We start from the raw sequence: 13,334 nt of genomic DNA on the forward strand, positions 1-13,334 counted from the left end.
AGCAAGCTCTGGTGGACGAACCAACAAATGTGAAGCTTAACTTGTACCATTTTCTGTAAATAGGATGTTCTCAATTTTACATAAATAATGTAAATAGTTTGGTATTCATGAAACAAATTTTTTACTAATATATTAAAATCATTGATACAAATGTAATGACGGCACTACTAGGCACTAGTACTACTACTACACTGTACTAGTATTACGAGACTGTACTAGTAATACTACTACACTGTATTAAATACTAGTACTGCGACTACAATGTACTTGTTCTACTAATACACTTTACTAGTACTACGACTACACTGTACTACGTAGTACTAAAACTACACTGTACTAGCACTTCTCTGTATTAGGCACAGATAACCTGGAGGCCAGTTCTGGTCTTTTTTTTTGTGAGGCTGAAAGGCTCACAAAATATGTAGGCCTGATACGGGCCTGAAGCATGTAGGCATTATACGTCCCACATTTGTATACTGTAAGCCAAGTTGTTGGCTTATAGTACAAATCCATCAAGACTAAGTTCCTAGATGCATTCAGCACATGATTGCAAACAGGCCTGCTCCACGGAAAGAAAGAAAGATCACAACATCATTATTGGTGGTTCGAATCATCACGTTTGTTGCTGAATCGCAATCGTTCTGTGGGACTACTGATCCAAAGTTATGCAACCTGGTTTTGCTACCGCGATCAGGGAAAACCAAATGAATGGTGAGGTGAGAACGCCTAGGATCTGAGGTTGCGTGAATAGATAACTGTTACCTGATATTAGACAACTGTATTGGCTCGTTTTAATACTTCCAGGGCCAGGTTAGCCCGATTGCAAACCTGTACCGTAACACATTCAGCCAGATATTTCTAATGAAGAAACGTCCTGTTCTATTACGTCCTCCGATAAGGTAGCTAACATTGAAGGGCGTTACAGGGCCCGCCCCCATTTTTTTTTTTTTAAAAAACAGCTCTGGTTCCGGATACATTTCCCATTCATTTTCTCCATTGAATTTTCTTGAAATCGTTAAATAAAGAGTGTAAAGCCTGGAACCAATACAAACGGTCCACCCAGTCTAGGCTGTGGATTGGATGCAAGGGCAACCACACCAGTTGTCATGGGTTCTTCTTGGCCTCTTAATTGTACCCCCAGCTGCAGCACAACGTCGAGACAAAAAGACAATACGACCAGGATGGAGAAAGTCACTGCCCGTTGTTCTCCCAGTCCATGAACATATCCGAAAGACCCCCATTTTGATCAGAGCCGCTCCCGGCCCTTGGTAGGAGCCTCGTTTTCTTAAGCCTTCTCGCAAATTATTTTGCTTAGACCTAGATTTTCCAAGCAGTTATGAATCTAGTTTATGTTTAATTCAAACCTGTAGTCGTGGTTTATTTACCATTCCGACAACTTCCATAACAATTCTTACCCGTGTTGGAGATGCTTCGTGAACCATTTGCCGAACGCAAGCACGTTTACCTTGCGTCTCTGCATAAACTACATTGAACAGTTACCACTTAAGTCATACCTTTACCCAGACGATGAGACTAGTTCTTCAACACAAACTCGGATTCTCAGTCATCTTTGAGACTTAAAGATTAATAAATGGCAACCAAAGTTGACAGTGAAATAAATCGGGAACAAAGTGGTCTCCGGTTACAATGTGCATTATCATTAACAGTACCGTTAAGCATTAGAAGACACTTAAACCAAAGGTTTTTTTTATTACTAACAAACTGCCAAATACACTAGTTTGTGTAGACCCCAGAGGGCCTGTTCCTATAAACAAACTTTGTAGACATCTAATTCCAGAGCTATCACTTAAAACAAAAGGCATACCACACAAATTAAGTCAAGACAGAAGCGAAAATAACACCCCCGCCCCCCCCTTCCAGACAGCAGTCCATACAACAAGCCCTTCTCCGCATTAGTCATATCTGATGACACCGCGCTTGGTTTCAAAACATCCAGAAAGGTGCGCACCGGTGGACGAGGACACAAAAGAGGCAAGCATTCCCTTTCGCAGTTACAAGTCTTATTTACATTGAATTATCATATCCCAACATCATCTATGTGGTAAAGGGGGAGAAAAATCGTTAACATTTTGAATTTAAAAAGTAACTTTTGGTTCATTGGAATTTAGTTATATAATTGTTTTGTTAATTTGGTAACCATGGCCACTTTAAACCTCAGTAACTAGACCCTACTGCAGAGGAAACCCACTTGACCTTGTGCCCTTCCAGGTGAACTTAAGACTTGGCTCAAGAGTCTGGAAGCACCAGAACAGGGGGAAAAAAAATTACTGAAAAATGTTTATTTTTTCTTCAAAAACAAAACAAAAGCTCCTTTACAGCATCAATGTTTTGTTCTGTAAAGCCAGCAGACATGTAAAATACAACCCTTACAATACATTAGAATCAAAAGGTACCAAAAAGTACGGTAAAAATAACACTTCCAGTGGTGGAAATGTGGGAAAAAAAGAAAACTACGGGAAAAACAAAACATGAACGGGTAAAAAAAAATTGGAAAAAGTTACATTTTATTCTGATGGTTTCTGTACAAAATGGTCGTCTGCCATAAAAGTTGAGTGGAGTCTTGTGTCCCCGCCAGGCTACCATAAGTCCGATTCATCTTACACTGGATCACTTGAGCACTGAGGAAGAGAGGAGAAATATTTAAACAAAATCAAATCAACCATTTATTTGCACAACCAATTTAAGTCAACAGAAATTTGTGTTAAAATATGTCTATGCTACTGTTGAAAGCAGACATGCATCCTTACGCCATCAGAGGGGCTGACCACTTACATTTATTTTTACGTTGCAAGCATGTACCGTTGGCCAACAGCAAAGCTGTATTTGTTTAATACAAATTATTAAACTGTTAAGCAACAGATTGACGCCTATACTTCCGAAATTTTTATGGTTGATGGCAGTCCTGATCGTCAGATTTATGATTTGACTTCCTTTTCAAACTTTGTAATGGCATTGCCAAACATTTGTTTTGATTATCATGGTCAACACCTTGTCAAACCCTGGGGTATTAAAGCGTGTTTCCTCTGAACTACCTTTTGTGGATACATTATAAGAGATTACTTCCATGCAGCAAAATATCCTAAAAGCTTAAATTTGAGCAAAATGTAATTTTTAACATTGAATTATTAGAAGGAAGTAACAAATTATATGGAGTACAAAGTACCCTAAGAGAAAAAGGATTGTATATGCCAAAAACTACAAATGTTTCAGGCTAAACAAGCCAACATAGAATCTGCAGTCAAATATTGTTACAATGTACTGTTTAGAGCAGCAAAATAATAATAATTTAAAATCATGTTTTTTTTGGTTGTGCCCAATTACTTGGGCGCACGCGCAACATGCCAGTTGAATGGATGAGGATCCCTTCTTGTGGGGAAAATGCCCAATCATTTTGCACGTGCATTTCTATATGGTTGTGGGTCGAGTCATTGCCGTTGGGCTTCCCAATCAAGACTGAGCACGTGCTGGGGAGTCAAACTGAAGTTGAGTCACCGTATGAGAACAAAGCAAACAGAAAATTACATAATCACAGCCCGCTCCCATTTAGTGGGGAAATGCGAGTGGCAAGGTAACAAAAGCTCCCCAGTGCAAAAGTCTAAATTAGACAATAGGTCACAGAAATGATGACTGATTCTGCATGATCTACTAGGGTATTCAACACTTAACTCTTGCCACACTAATTTAAAGTAGTTTGTATTGAAATTTAATGGATTTTCTCAGCATTTCTTTCTACTAGATTATCATTAATCTCAACCATCATGTGAATAATCAAATGTATTATTTATAAATAAATAAATAAATAAATAAATAAAATATATAAATATATATATTATACATAACAGACTAAGGCCAACTAGACTGGAGATCAGTGATGTGCTGAGTGGGCATAAGATCATGTTAGTTGAGGGCACAGCGTGGAAGCGTTTGAAGCCCTTGGCAGCATGTTGTTAGGGAGGCAGAAGCAGAGGAAGAGACCCCAGGATGAAGGGATGATTCAGGTTTTGAAACTAGCCTGTGCTGCTAACTAGTAGGTATGTGTAACTTTAGGACACTTTTATGCACCGTTTGGTAACTGAAGCCTAAGGGCTGGCAAGAAAGGATGGTCATTGACTTTCTTATGCATGCCTTCAGTGAACCATTGAGCCCAAATATTTTTTACAGGCTTTGGAAATATCTAAGATGCTTCACAATGCAAGAGATAATTACATTTATAATGAGCAGACAAGCTTTTTAAGATCCTGAACCATCCCGCAAGTGTGAAGATGCTTAGCAGCTGAAAAGCAGATAGCCTCCCATCTCCCAGATAAGCAAAACCCATGGGCTTGTGGTCCACCTCAACCCATTTCTGAAGTCTTTGTCTTTTACTAGTGTATTTTAGTAGAATGCAGGTTCTCTCCTGTAACATCTCATAAATCTACAGCCAAAGAGGGTGCATAAATAAGGGAATATAAAAAAAAGGGGGTGTAATGGGCCAATTTCTCACTATACTAATACAATTAATCCCAGGCACTTTGAACATTACATTACAAACTAACAAGGGTCACATAGTGAAGAGGTCGGTGGGATCAATTTAAGACATTTAATTTAAAAATAACGCAGTTCACTGCCAGCTTTGCCACATCGGCCAGATAAAAACGAGATTCAGTCACGGTTACATAAAATATTCTACAGCCTGTCCACTATGATGTCCCCCAATGTCCCCACCCATGTGTGCCATGACAGCTGTGGTAGTCACAAGTGTTGACTATGAAGACATAGCATACCTTGCACTACAATGTGATCAGTATGGCTTGTAGCTAGTCTGGTGGCCTCCCCGTCTTGGAGTTTTCCCAAAGCTGGCACTGCCCTGGTCTGCGGGGGACAGAGAGAGAGGCCACTGAGTACCTTAGAGCACAGACAAGTCAAACAGTCAGGCAGCTCCACCCGTCAGGCCAGCCACATGCCACAGCGCTGCCAGCCAGCCAGCGCGCCGCTCAGTGTTGCTGTGTGCGTGTACCAGGGATGCAGCACTAGAGCATGTTAGACAATAAGCTAGCCATTTTATTGGATATGGCCCATTTTAGTTTGACAAATTTGGATTTGTTTTTGTATCTTCCAATTTGCCAATAGTGTGGTAGATCTGAAAGGGTAGATCTACCGACTATGCCTTGGATACAACTATGGGAGATTGAGTTTTGGGCAATCCAGATCTTTTGAATTACACTACTGGTGCATCCCTAGTATTTGAGTACTTACTGTAATCATAAGCGCCGCCGCCGCCGTATCCACCATAGTAGCCTGAGCCATAGTCGTAGCCTCCGTATCCACCATAGCCTCCGTAACCGCCCTGGGAACCGTAGCCCTGGTTCCAATAGTTACCATAGCCTTGGTTCCAGCCTTGGCTCTGGGCTGAGTGTAAAAAATGAATACAAATTGGGACAATTATCCATACCTGTTAATTGGCTATATTGGCTACCTAAAATCGTGCTACCATGGAATCAGTTCCTTGAGCGCAACCATTATACGCTGTGGGGGAGGAGCACAATAAAGAACCATCAGCGCCCTTACCTCCACCACCTCCTCCTCCTCCACCGCCGCGCCACCTGCCGCCACGACCACCACCTCCGCTGTAGCCGCCCCCTCGGCCACCGCCGTACTGCTGCTGCTGGTACACGTCTTTGGGCTGGGCGATCTTCAACTCACACTGGGGACACGGGACACAACATAATAAAGCCCTGTCCAACAAGGGCCTTAAGCTTTCCTACTTTTGTGTCACAAAAGGATTCCTGCAGTCCTTCGCGCTCCCTTGAAGTGGTACCTTGCTGCCTTCAACCGTGTGGAATTTGTTCTCAAGACACTTCTTGACGCTGGCCTCGTCTTTGTATGTGATGAAGATGAACCCCCGCCTCTTCTTCATCTTGGGCTCAACTGGCAGCTCAATGGTCTCAATCTTAAAGAAAATACATAATATAACCAAATAAGTAAGAAAAGTAAATGGAACAATATAGGTAACAGAAAACCAATGTGACATTAATTTCTCCAGCCATACAATAGTATGAATTGTTATTCCAACACAACATAGGCTTTTTCCCGGATAATTTAGCAAAGGTCTCCCATACATTCAATATAGTAAAAAGGGGTCAGGATTTCCACACAACATGACAGCATGGACTAACCTCTCCAAAAGTTCCAAAGTATTCCCTGATGGTTTCTTCTGTGGCCTCAGGATTCAGCCCCCCAACAAAGATCTTCTTTGCGGGCTCCTTCTTCATGGCCATGGCCCTCTTGGGGTCGATTTGACGACCGTCCAGTCTGTGTTCGCTCTGCTCTAGGACCTATACCGAAGGAAAAACGTCACGCACACGCACGGAAGGAATACAATATGGCTCCATGAATTCAAATAGTAAGGGCAGCAATTAAAAATGGCTATTTCGTTACTGCATGTGCAAGTTTTCCATAATGTTAAAACCCATTGTTTTAAAAACCAATGCTATAGACTAAGAATTGTACCAGCGCAACCAAGCCAGCGTCTGGATCCACCCACCTTGTCCACGCTGGAGGAGTCTTTAAAAAGGACGAACCCGAAGCCGCGGGATCGGCCCGTGCTGGCGTCCATCTTAATGGTGCAGTCCGAGACCTCGCCAAACTTTGAGAAGTAGTCCTTCAGGTCCTTTTTACTGGTGTCCCAGCTCAGGCCGCCCACGAACATTTTACTGCAGACAGTGTGGAAAGTTACTTCGTCATCCTTCTCCTATAGCCATTAGTTTCAGTTTGCTTAACATTGGGGCCCTTTCAATAGCGTTCCAAATTAAAGTTAAGCTGAATTGTTAATTTTGCCATCAAAGCAAAACGTTTTACAGTGGATGACTAATACTTTCTAGACACAGAATCCTTGATATTTACATAAAATAAAGCCATTTACCAGTCAAGAACATTCGCGAGTTAGCACTTTAAACTAACAGAAGGGAAAGCCAACATTCTACCTTTTCTCCTGAGACCTTGAATTTGAACCATTCGATTTTCTACACCTAGCCAAAAAAGTAGAATGCAACAGTGTCGTCCTGCATCCCGATGGTCATGTTGAGCCCGAATGGTCAATTAGCAGACACCAGTGCATTGTTCCTTCCAGTCGTGTCAAAACAGGGCATCAGAACGCCGGGCATGTCTTAACCTTCTCCAAGGTAACATCCTCTTACCCTGCATCGTCTTCTCCTTTGCTAGCGTTGATTTTTCCACCGTCTCCGGCTTCCTCCTGCGTTACTTCTGCCTCGGCATCTCCCTCGCCTTCTCCCTCTGCCTCTATGTCGCCTTCGCCTCCTTCTGCTGCTTCTGGTTCTGGTTCCGCGTCTCCTTCTGCCTCTGCTTCTACGTCCCCTTCTACTTCGCCTTCGGCTTCTTCTTCTTCTTTGACAGCAAACTCCTCTTGGTCGGCTCCGTTCTGCTCCTCCTCTCCCTCGTTGCCATTCTGCTCGGAAGTCTCCATAAACTGATTTTCGGTGTCGCTCATTGTGATGGATGGGGGGGGCTAATGGAGAAAACAATTACAATCGGACCATCTTGGAAAACATGTTGCACTCTGTAACAAGTAAGCAATAATTAAGGACAAAGGGTTATCGAGGGAACTAGTACAACAATGGATCAGAAAATGTATCAAAAACAAACCCAACAATCGTCGGTATTAGATGCATCCATTTGGACACAAATGGATGGATGCATCGTACAATAATATCAGATGGGTTCCTTGGACTTTTGATCGATATGGAAACCAATAGCTAAAGTCGAATACGGAAGAAAATGTCGCAGTTCGTGTGAAACTAAAATACTGTATCGAGGTTATGCAAGTGTTTGCAGGGCAAAATAAAACCTATCGACAAATAGCCACAATGTATTATACATAGCGATGCGGAGACTTTAAACAACACTGCTCTCCATTTTGAGGATTCAAGCCGGGCGCGCTTTACGAGCTCCCTTACCGCCCGATGCACGGTGCAGGCCCGGCACAAACCTCTACACAGCACCCTGCACCGGTACACTGAACACCTGGGGGGTTATACCGATGTGAAAGAGCCTAATATGCGCACTTCTGCACACTAAATGGGCATAAATGTTGTTTTATTTTACAATGGTACATACAAACAGCGGGGTTCTAGGCAAAGCCTTGTGCGGCCGTCCCCCCATAAAGCGCGTTAGCTTAGCACTTAGCACTTTCTTCCCGATCAAAACAGACCACAGATCGACTAGCTGCTAAACTACGGATAAATGCAACGTAAGAGTGAACATTGGACTCGAGAACCATAATAACACAATCGATTTACCGAACAGCTTTTGTGGCGAATGAAGCAAAACATGCGCTTACTTCAGAGACGAGGAGACGGTGACTTGCTTCTCAAGATGGACACTCCGAATTCGCCGCTAACTCGTGGCGAAATATATATCACCGGATGTGAGCGCGAACTACAAGACGTTACAACAACAACGGCTGTGATAGGCCATAGGGGGCGGGCCTTGTAATGAAGGAGGCTTTCTATTGGTCACTTTTATGAGCTGACAAAAACAAACTGGCGTTTGCTGTATTGTGAGGAGGGAATATCCTTACAACGGGTATGGCTGGCTGCTTGATGTTCATATTTTGTTCCCACTTCCTAAATACACCCCGACGTGGACGGTTCTCCGTGTTTTGATTGAGCAATGTTAAGTCGTTTCCGAGATTTTTGTAGCCGTATCCGACGATCCTCTTCTGGTTTGTTGTGCTGCGAGTTGATGAGACGTAATTAAATAAATCCACCACGAGGAAACCTTGGGCTACTAGGAGTCTGCTGTAGTCCAAGATTTGTCATAATCTAACATCACTATTCGATGCGTTTCGTGACGGGAAGTACAGCGAAATTAAGCTTTATTGGTCGGTTTACCACACGTTACAATAGTTTCAAACTATATTCTCTATTGCGTTGCATAACATGATCCATATTATACACACGTGTAGTGTTGCACGTGTTAAAGAGTCGCAAAAAAAACCTGTAGGCCTACATCTGTTGCATCACAAATGCTAATAGCTCTATCCAGGTTGCATTATAAAACATGACAACCGGTTCTTAATCCATTATAGGGGATCCCTTTTCATAGTTAGTTGTCAAGATCCGAACACTCCTCCAAACCAACCAGCACATTACACCAGATATAGCTCATCGCTCATGTGAACTTTTCCCCTGGATTGTCCTTTTCACAACTGTTTTTCAACCAGTTATAACCTGCTTCAAATTAACCATGTTTTAGACACCTTGGATTTCGAGACCTGTCCCCCATAGTTATTTAACCACACCATGATAAATACACTTTGGGTTAAATTCCTGATATTTGATACATGCTTCAGTTCAATCATGACCTAGTGCAACCTAGCACTCCATTTACAGTTCAATTTGTATCCATACTATGAGATGAAAGACACTGGCCAGACATTTCTTGTCAACCGTTTATTTACATCTGATCCACATTTAGATTACTTGAAAATACATTTAGAAGTTATATTTTATTTAAAATAGTTGAAACTTTTAAAACATGCTTAAGCAGCATCACTTCGAACCATAATCTTCACAATTTAAATCATTCAACAGTTATCCTTTAAAAATAAAACAGTCAAGACAATAATTTTGTTTCAGATCGTAACGTTCTTTTATCCTGTAAAAAAGTTCCATAATTCATATAATAATTACTAATAATTCTTTCAAGGCGACGAGCAGCTGACTACAGTGCTGTTCTGCACCTTTGAACAAATTAAGCTCTCCAGGTTCTGGATGTGGTCCAAGTCTATGAGCGGGACTTGCTCACCCAATGGTACTTGTCAACACGAGGGCCAGAAAAGGAGAAACTTGGTCGGTGGGACTTAAACGCCTTCTGCCCATGGAACTGGGGGCCTGGAGGAGGAAGAGCAGCAGCAGCGGGGAAGTGAGGCGGAAATCCGTCCCCTGTAAAAGCCTTCCTCTTGGGGTAGTTGACCCAGGTCTGGGGCGTGCTAGTGGCAAACTCGTTGAACTGAGGAGAAAATATAGGATTAGGTGTTGGGTGGAGAGAAACTGAATCACATGTTTGTGGCATCGACATTAACTTGCATGTATTTGTGCGAGGGGTCATTAAGGAGATATTCAAGGTAAAAAAAAAAATGCATTTTGTAACACAACAAAAACTGGAAATTAACTTTCTGAAAATGAACCTTTCAAAAGGTTAACGATCTGGATTCCTGTGGGGTTGGAGCACAGAGAATACAGGTTTCCAAACCAACTAGCATACAACGTCAAATATATATATTTACAATAAAAACACTCCCGTCCATTTGAATACAGGTTGATGGTGCAGCTTAGCCGCACAGCCCACCTGGTAGATGCTGTTTGGGTTGCTGACGGTGGGGATCATCTTTTGCTCTGGTCGGGAGAGAGGGGCGGACGCGGGGAGATAGAGGGACACCGATGGGTTGCTGCTGCTGCTGCAGCTGCTCCGGCTGGAGTCTCCGCACGAGACGTCTTCCTCGTCGTCCGATGAGGCCCCCGAGGGGATGTCCAGGCTGGCCCGCTCCACCGCGCGCTGGATGCGTTGAGAGAACTCCCGGTCACTGCTGTTGTCGCCACTCAGCAGCGATACGCAGAACGGAGCAGTGTGCTCGCCATATCTCGAGAGACAGAGCACATCGTTACTTTCTATCAGACCGGGGCCAAATTATCTAGACAACTAGTAAGACACCTTATCACATCATTTTCCTGCAAAGGGTCTTGCGGCGATTTCAGAGGCACATCCATAATGAGAAGGTAAGGGTTAAGCAACTTCGACAACTAGATGTAGTCTGATGACAGTTCTAGGTTTCGAATCAGGAACCGTTTGGCTGAGAGTGGCAACATCGATGCCGCAAGGACTCCAGTGCCCCTGATAGAGATACCTCAACAGGGCTTGGCAATTGTGATGTCACATCTGAATGGGCACCGCAATGTGGGAAGCATAGGAATGTAATAGGTAGTAATGGGGTTTTGGTCATGTCTAGTGATAATTGGGACATTGTAGGTTAAAGTGTTGTGTTTCAAGCCGCCACTGCGTTTCTCGTATAAAAAAAGATGGCAAAACAATGCTTTGATTAGCCTAGGTTGAATTATGTTTACTTAAGATCTTATGTGACTACATCTCGAGGCATCTCAAAATGGCGAGCATTTTGCCTCATTAAATCCCATGATACATTCGGATGAACAACCCCTTCTAAGGTGAATCAGCAGTATTTTATAGTTTGGAGCCTCAATCGCACCCTTGGCTGAGACCATAGAATGAGAACATGGTTGGTCGTGATAGGGTGGCGCGGTTTGGCTGCTTACCTGCAGGACACTTCCCCTGGGTCCACCCACAGGGTGAGCTCTCTGGGCAGGCCCAGGCCCTCGTATCGCACGCCGCTCCGGACACAGGCCCGCTCCAACACCGGGTCCCTCAGCATGACTCGGTTCATTCGCAGACACCTTCCAAGACAAGGTGCAAAATTGATGGCAGCTCTGGACCGTTCCATGAAGGAAGCTGAATAATGAATTAGGCCTAGTCAGGTGTGATGATGTCACAAGGGCTGAATTAGCGTAATTTGGTCATAGTTTAGTTACTTATTTTGACACATAACTTAAGGAAGCCCTTTACTTCATGGTTACTGGCCTTCTGCATGTTCAGAGACCAATAAAACAATGATAAATTCGAAAAGAGGAAAGGAATAAGTATCCACAACAAAAGCAATTCATTGCGTGTGTATTTTTAAGCAGTGATCGGTCACAATATATCCAAGAATATGTTGTGTTCTACAAAAATTAAACCAATGCATTGCCTGTGCATCGATTTTTTTTGCAGTTTTACTAGAATGTCATTCCTTGAGTATGCATGCTCAGAAGGTAGGACTACACACCTGTACGCCTGTCCTTTGCTGGGTGTGCTGGGATCCCAGTGTTTTTTATAAGTCTCAAACAGCAATGACGTCAGAGCGGCTGCGAAACGCCTCCTATCGTCCCAATCTAGACCGCTGTATCTCTTTACCAGCCGGGCAATGAAAAACACAGCGGCAGCTATCTCTTCCTTCATGGCCTCAACAATTGTAGAGGAGATACTCAACAGAATATATATATATATATAGATATAGGCACACACTTTCCTAACCAACACTTGTTCCAGCAAATGCACAATCACAAAACTAGACACATCCAAACTCTTAATTAAGGTTAAAACACTGTTGCATCTTAAAATCCTACCAGGGTTGCACTTCACATAATCCAAAAAACAATTTAACTAAATAAGAAAAACCTAAACACACGGTAAGCGGGACCACTCAAGCAAACAAATTTGCTCCTGGAACCTAAAAAAGCACGCAGGCCTGTTGTATGGTTTCAACACATGCAGCCCCTAATCTACTCAATATTGCAACAACATTAACTCTAAAATACCGACAACTTTCTTTTTTTCATTCGTGTACCAGATAATGGAAAAATAAAACAGGTCTAAGACCCTCTGGATGGTAAACTTCGGGGCTTTGGTGAACACACACACCTGCACATGGTTAATTTAATGTGTGAGAGGGAGGGGAGGGGTTGGGGACTGAAACAGGTGAGAGGGAGGGGGGGTGGTGCGGGAACTTTAATTGGTGAGAAGGAGGGGGCGGTGATTTAAACAGGTGGGGGGGGGGGGAACTTAAACATGTGAGATCTAATTTTCATTATCCCAATTTAATTTGCAAACGGTTTGTACTAGGCCTAACATTCAGAGTATTTTGTAAAATGTTTTGACAGATACTTTGCTTGTATTTTTGGGATTGTTTCTAATCAATGATTAGAAACGATTAATGATTAGAAACAATCATCCTATAAGCAACTTGATAATCCTTAGGTTTATTAATCGTATATCTTCAAACATTACAAACAAAAAGTCAGCCCAAAGTGTGAGTCCAAATGTCGCTATTTCAATAATTCTGTTGGAGATTTAACGATTCATGGGTAATGGGCTTGAGTATACACTTATCTATGGGGCCAAGAAAGATGCATCATTATTGATTTAGATCAAATAGACAGTAATCTTGAATTATACAGCTTAAAACATGAGCTCGCTTTAACTAGCACGATAATACTTTACAATAGGGCATTAATGAACATTTGACAAATGCAGTATTGAGCATTAATGGTACTGTAATAATTTACTAATGTAGTTCATGTTAACTAAGGTATTCATTCACAGGCCGACATTATTCAATAGCTTTAGGGTTAATCCACTAACCCTGACCCCTATGCTTATTACTTCATTTACTTATTTAAATGAATGTCCCATAGTGCACCCTTACT

At 42.5% G+C, this 13,334-nt stretch overlaps 2 protein-coding genes across 3 annotated transcripts; both read right to left on the minus strand.

Annotated features, from left to right (window-relative positions):
• Positions 1-1,685: 1,685 nt before the first annotated feature.
• Positions 1,686-8,430, minus strand: LOC307077444 (heterogeneous nuclear ribonucleoprotein A/B-like). 2 transcript variants are annotated; one of them, XM_079738869.1, is made up of 9 exons: positions 8,357-8,430; positions 7,197-7,525; positions 6,545-6,713; positions 6,177-6,335; positions 5,819-5,950; positions 5,569-5,704; positions 5,257-5,409; positions 4,785-4,872; positions 1,686-2,639 (listed from the first exon to the last, which is right to left on the minus strand). In XM_079738869.1, exons 2-8 carry the CDS (start codon positions 7,505-7,507, stop codon positions 4,802-4,804), a joined length of 1,131 nt encoding a protein of 376 aa, XP_079594995.1. In that variant the 5' UTR covers positions 7,508-7,525; positions 8,357-8,430; the 3' UTR covers positions 1,686-2,639; positions 4,785-4,801. The 2 variants fall into 2 exon arrangements, with proteins under 2 accessions (XP_079594995.1, XP_079594996.1); XM_079738870.1 differs by lacking the exon at positions 4,785-4,872.
• Positions 8,431-9,804: 1,374 nt separating this feature from the next.
• On the minus strand, positions 9,805-12,087 carry btg4 (B-cell translocation gene 4; the record flags this gene model as incomplete). Its single annotated transcript, XM_079738949.1, has 4 exons — positions 9,805-10,029; positions 10,369-10,660; positions 11,349-11,486; positions 11,915-12,087. The coding sequence occupies 4 exons, from the start codon at positions 12,085-12,087 to the stop codon at positions 9,805-9,807; spliced, it is 828 nt and encodes a 275-aa protein (XP_079595075.1).
• Positions 12,088-13,334: the final 1,247 nt, after the last annotated feature.

This window comes from Pollachius pollachius, assembly GCF_949987615.1.
Source record: "Pollachius pollachius genome assembly, chromosome: 6".
NCBI classification, from domain to species: Eukaryota; Metazoa; Chordata; class Actinopteri; order Gadiformes; family Gadidae; genus Pollachius; species Pollachius pollachius.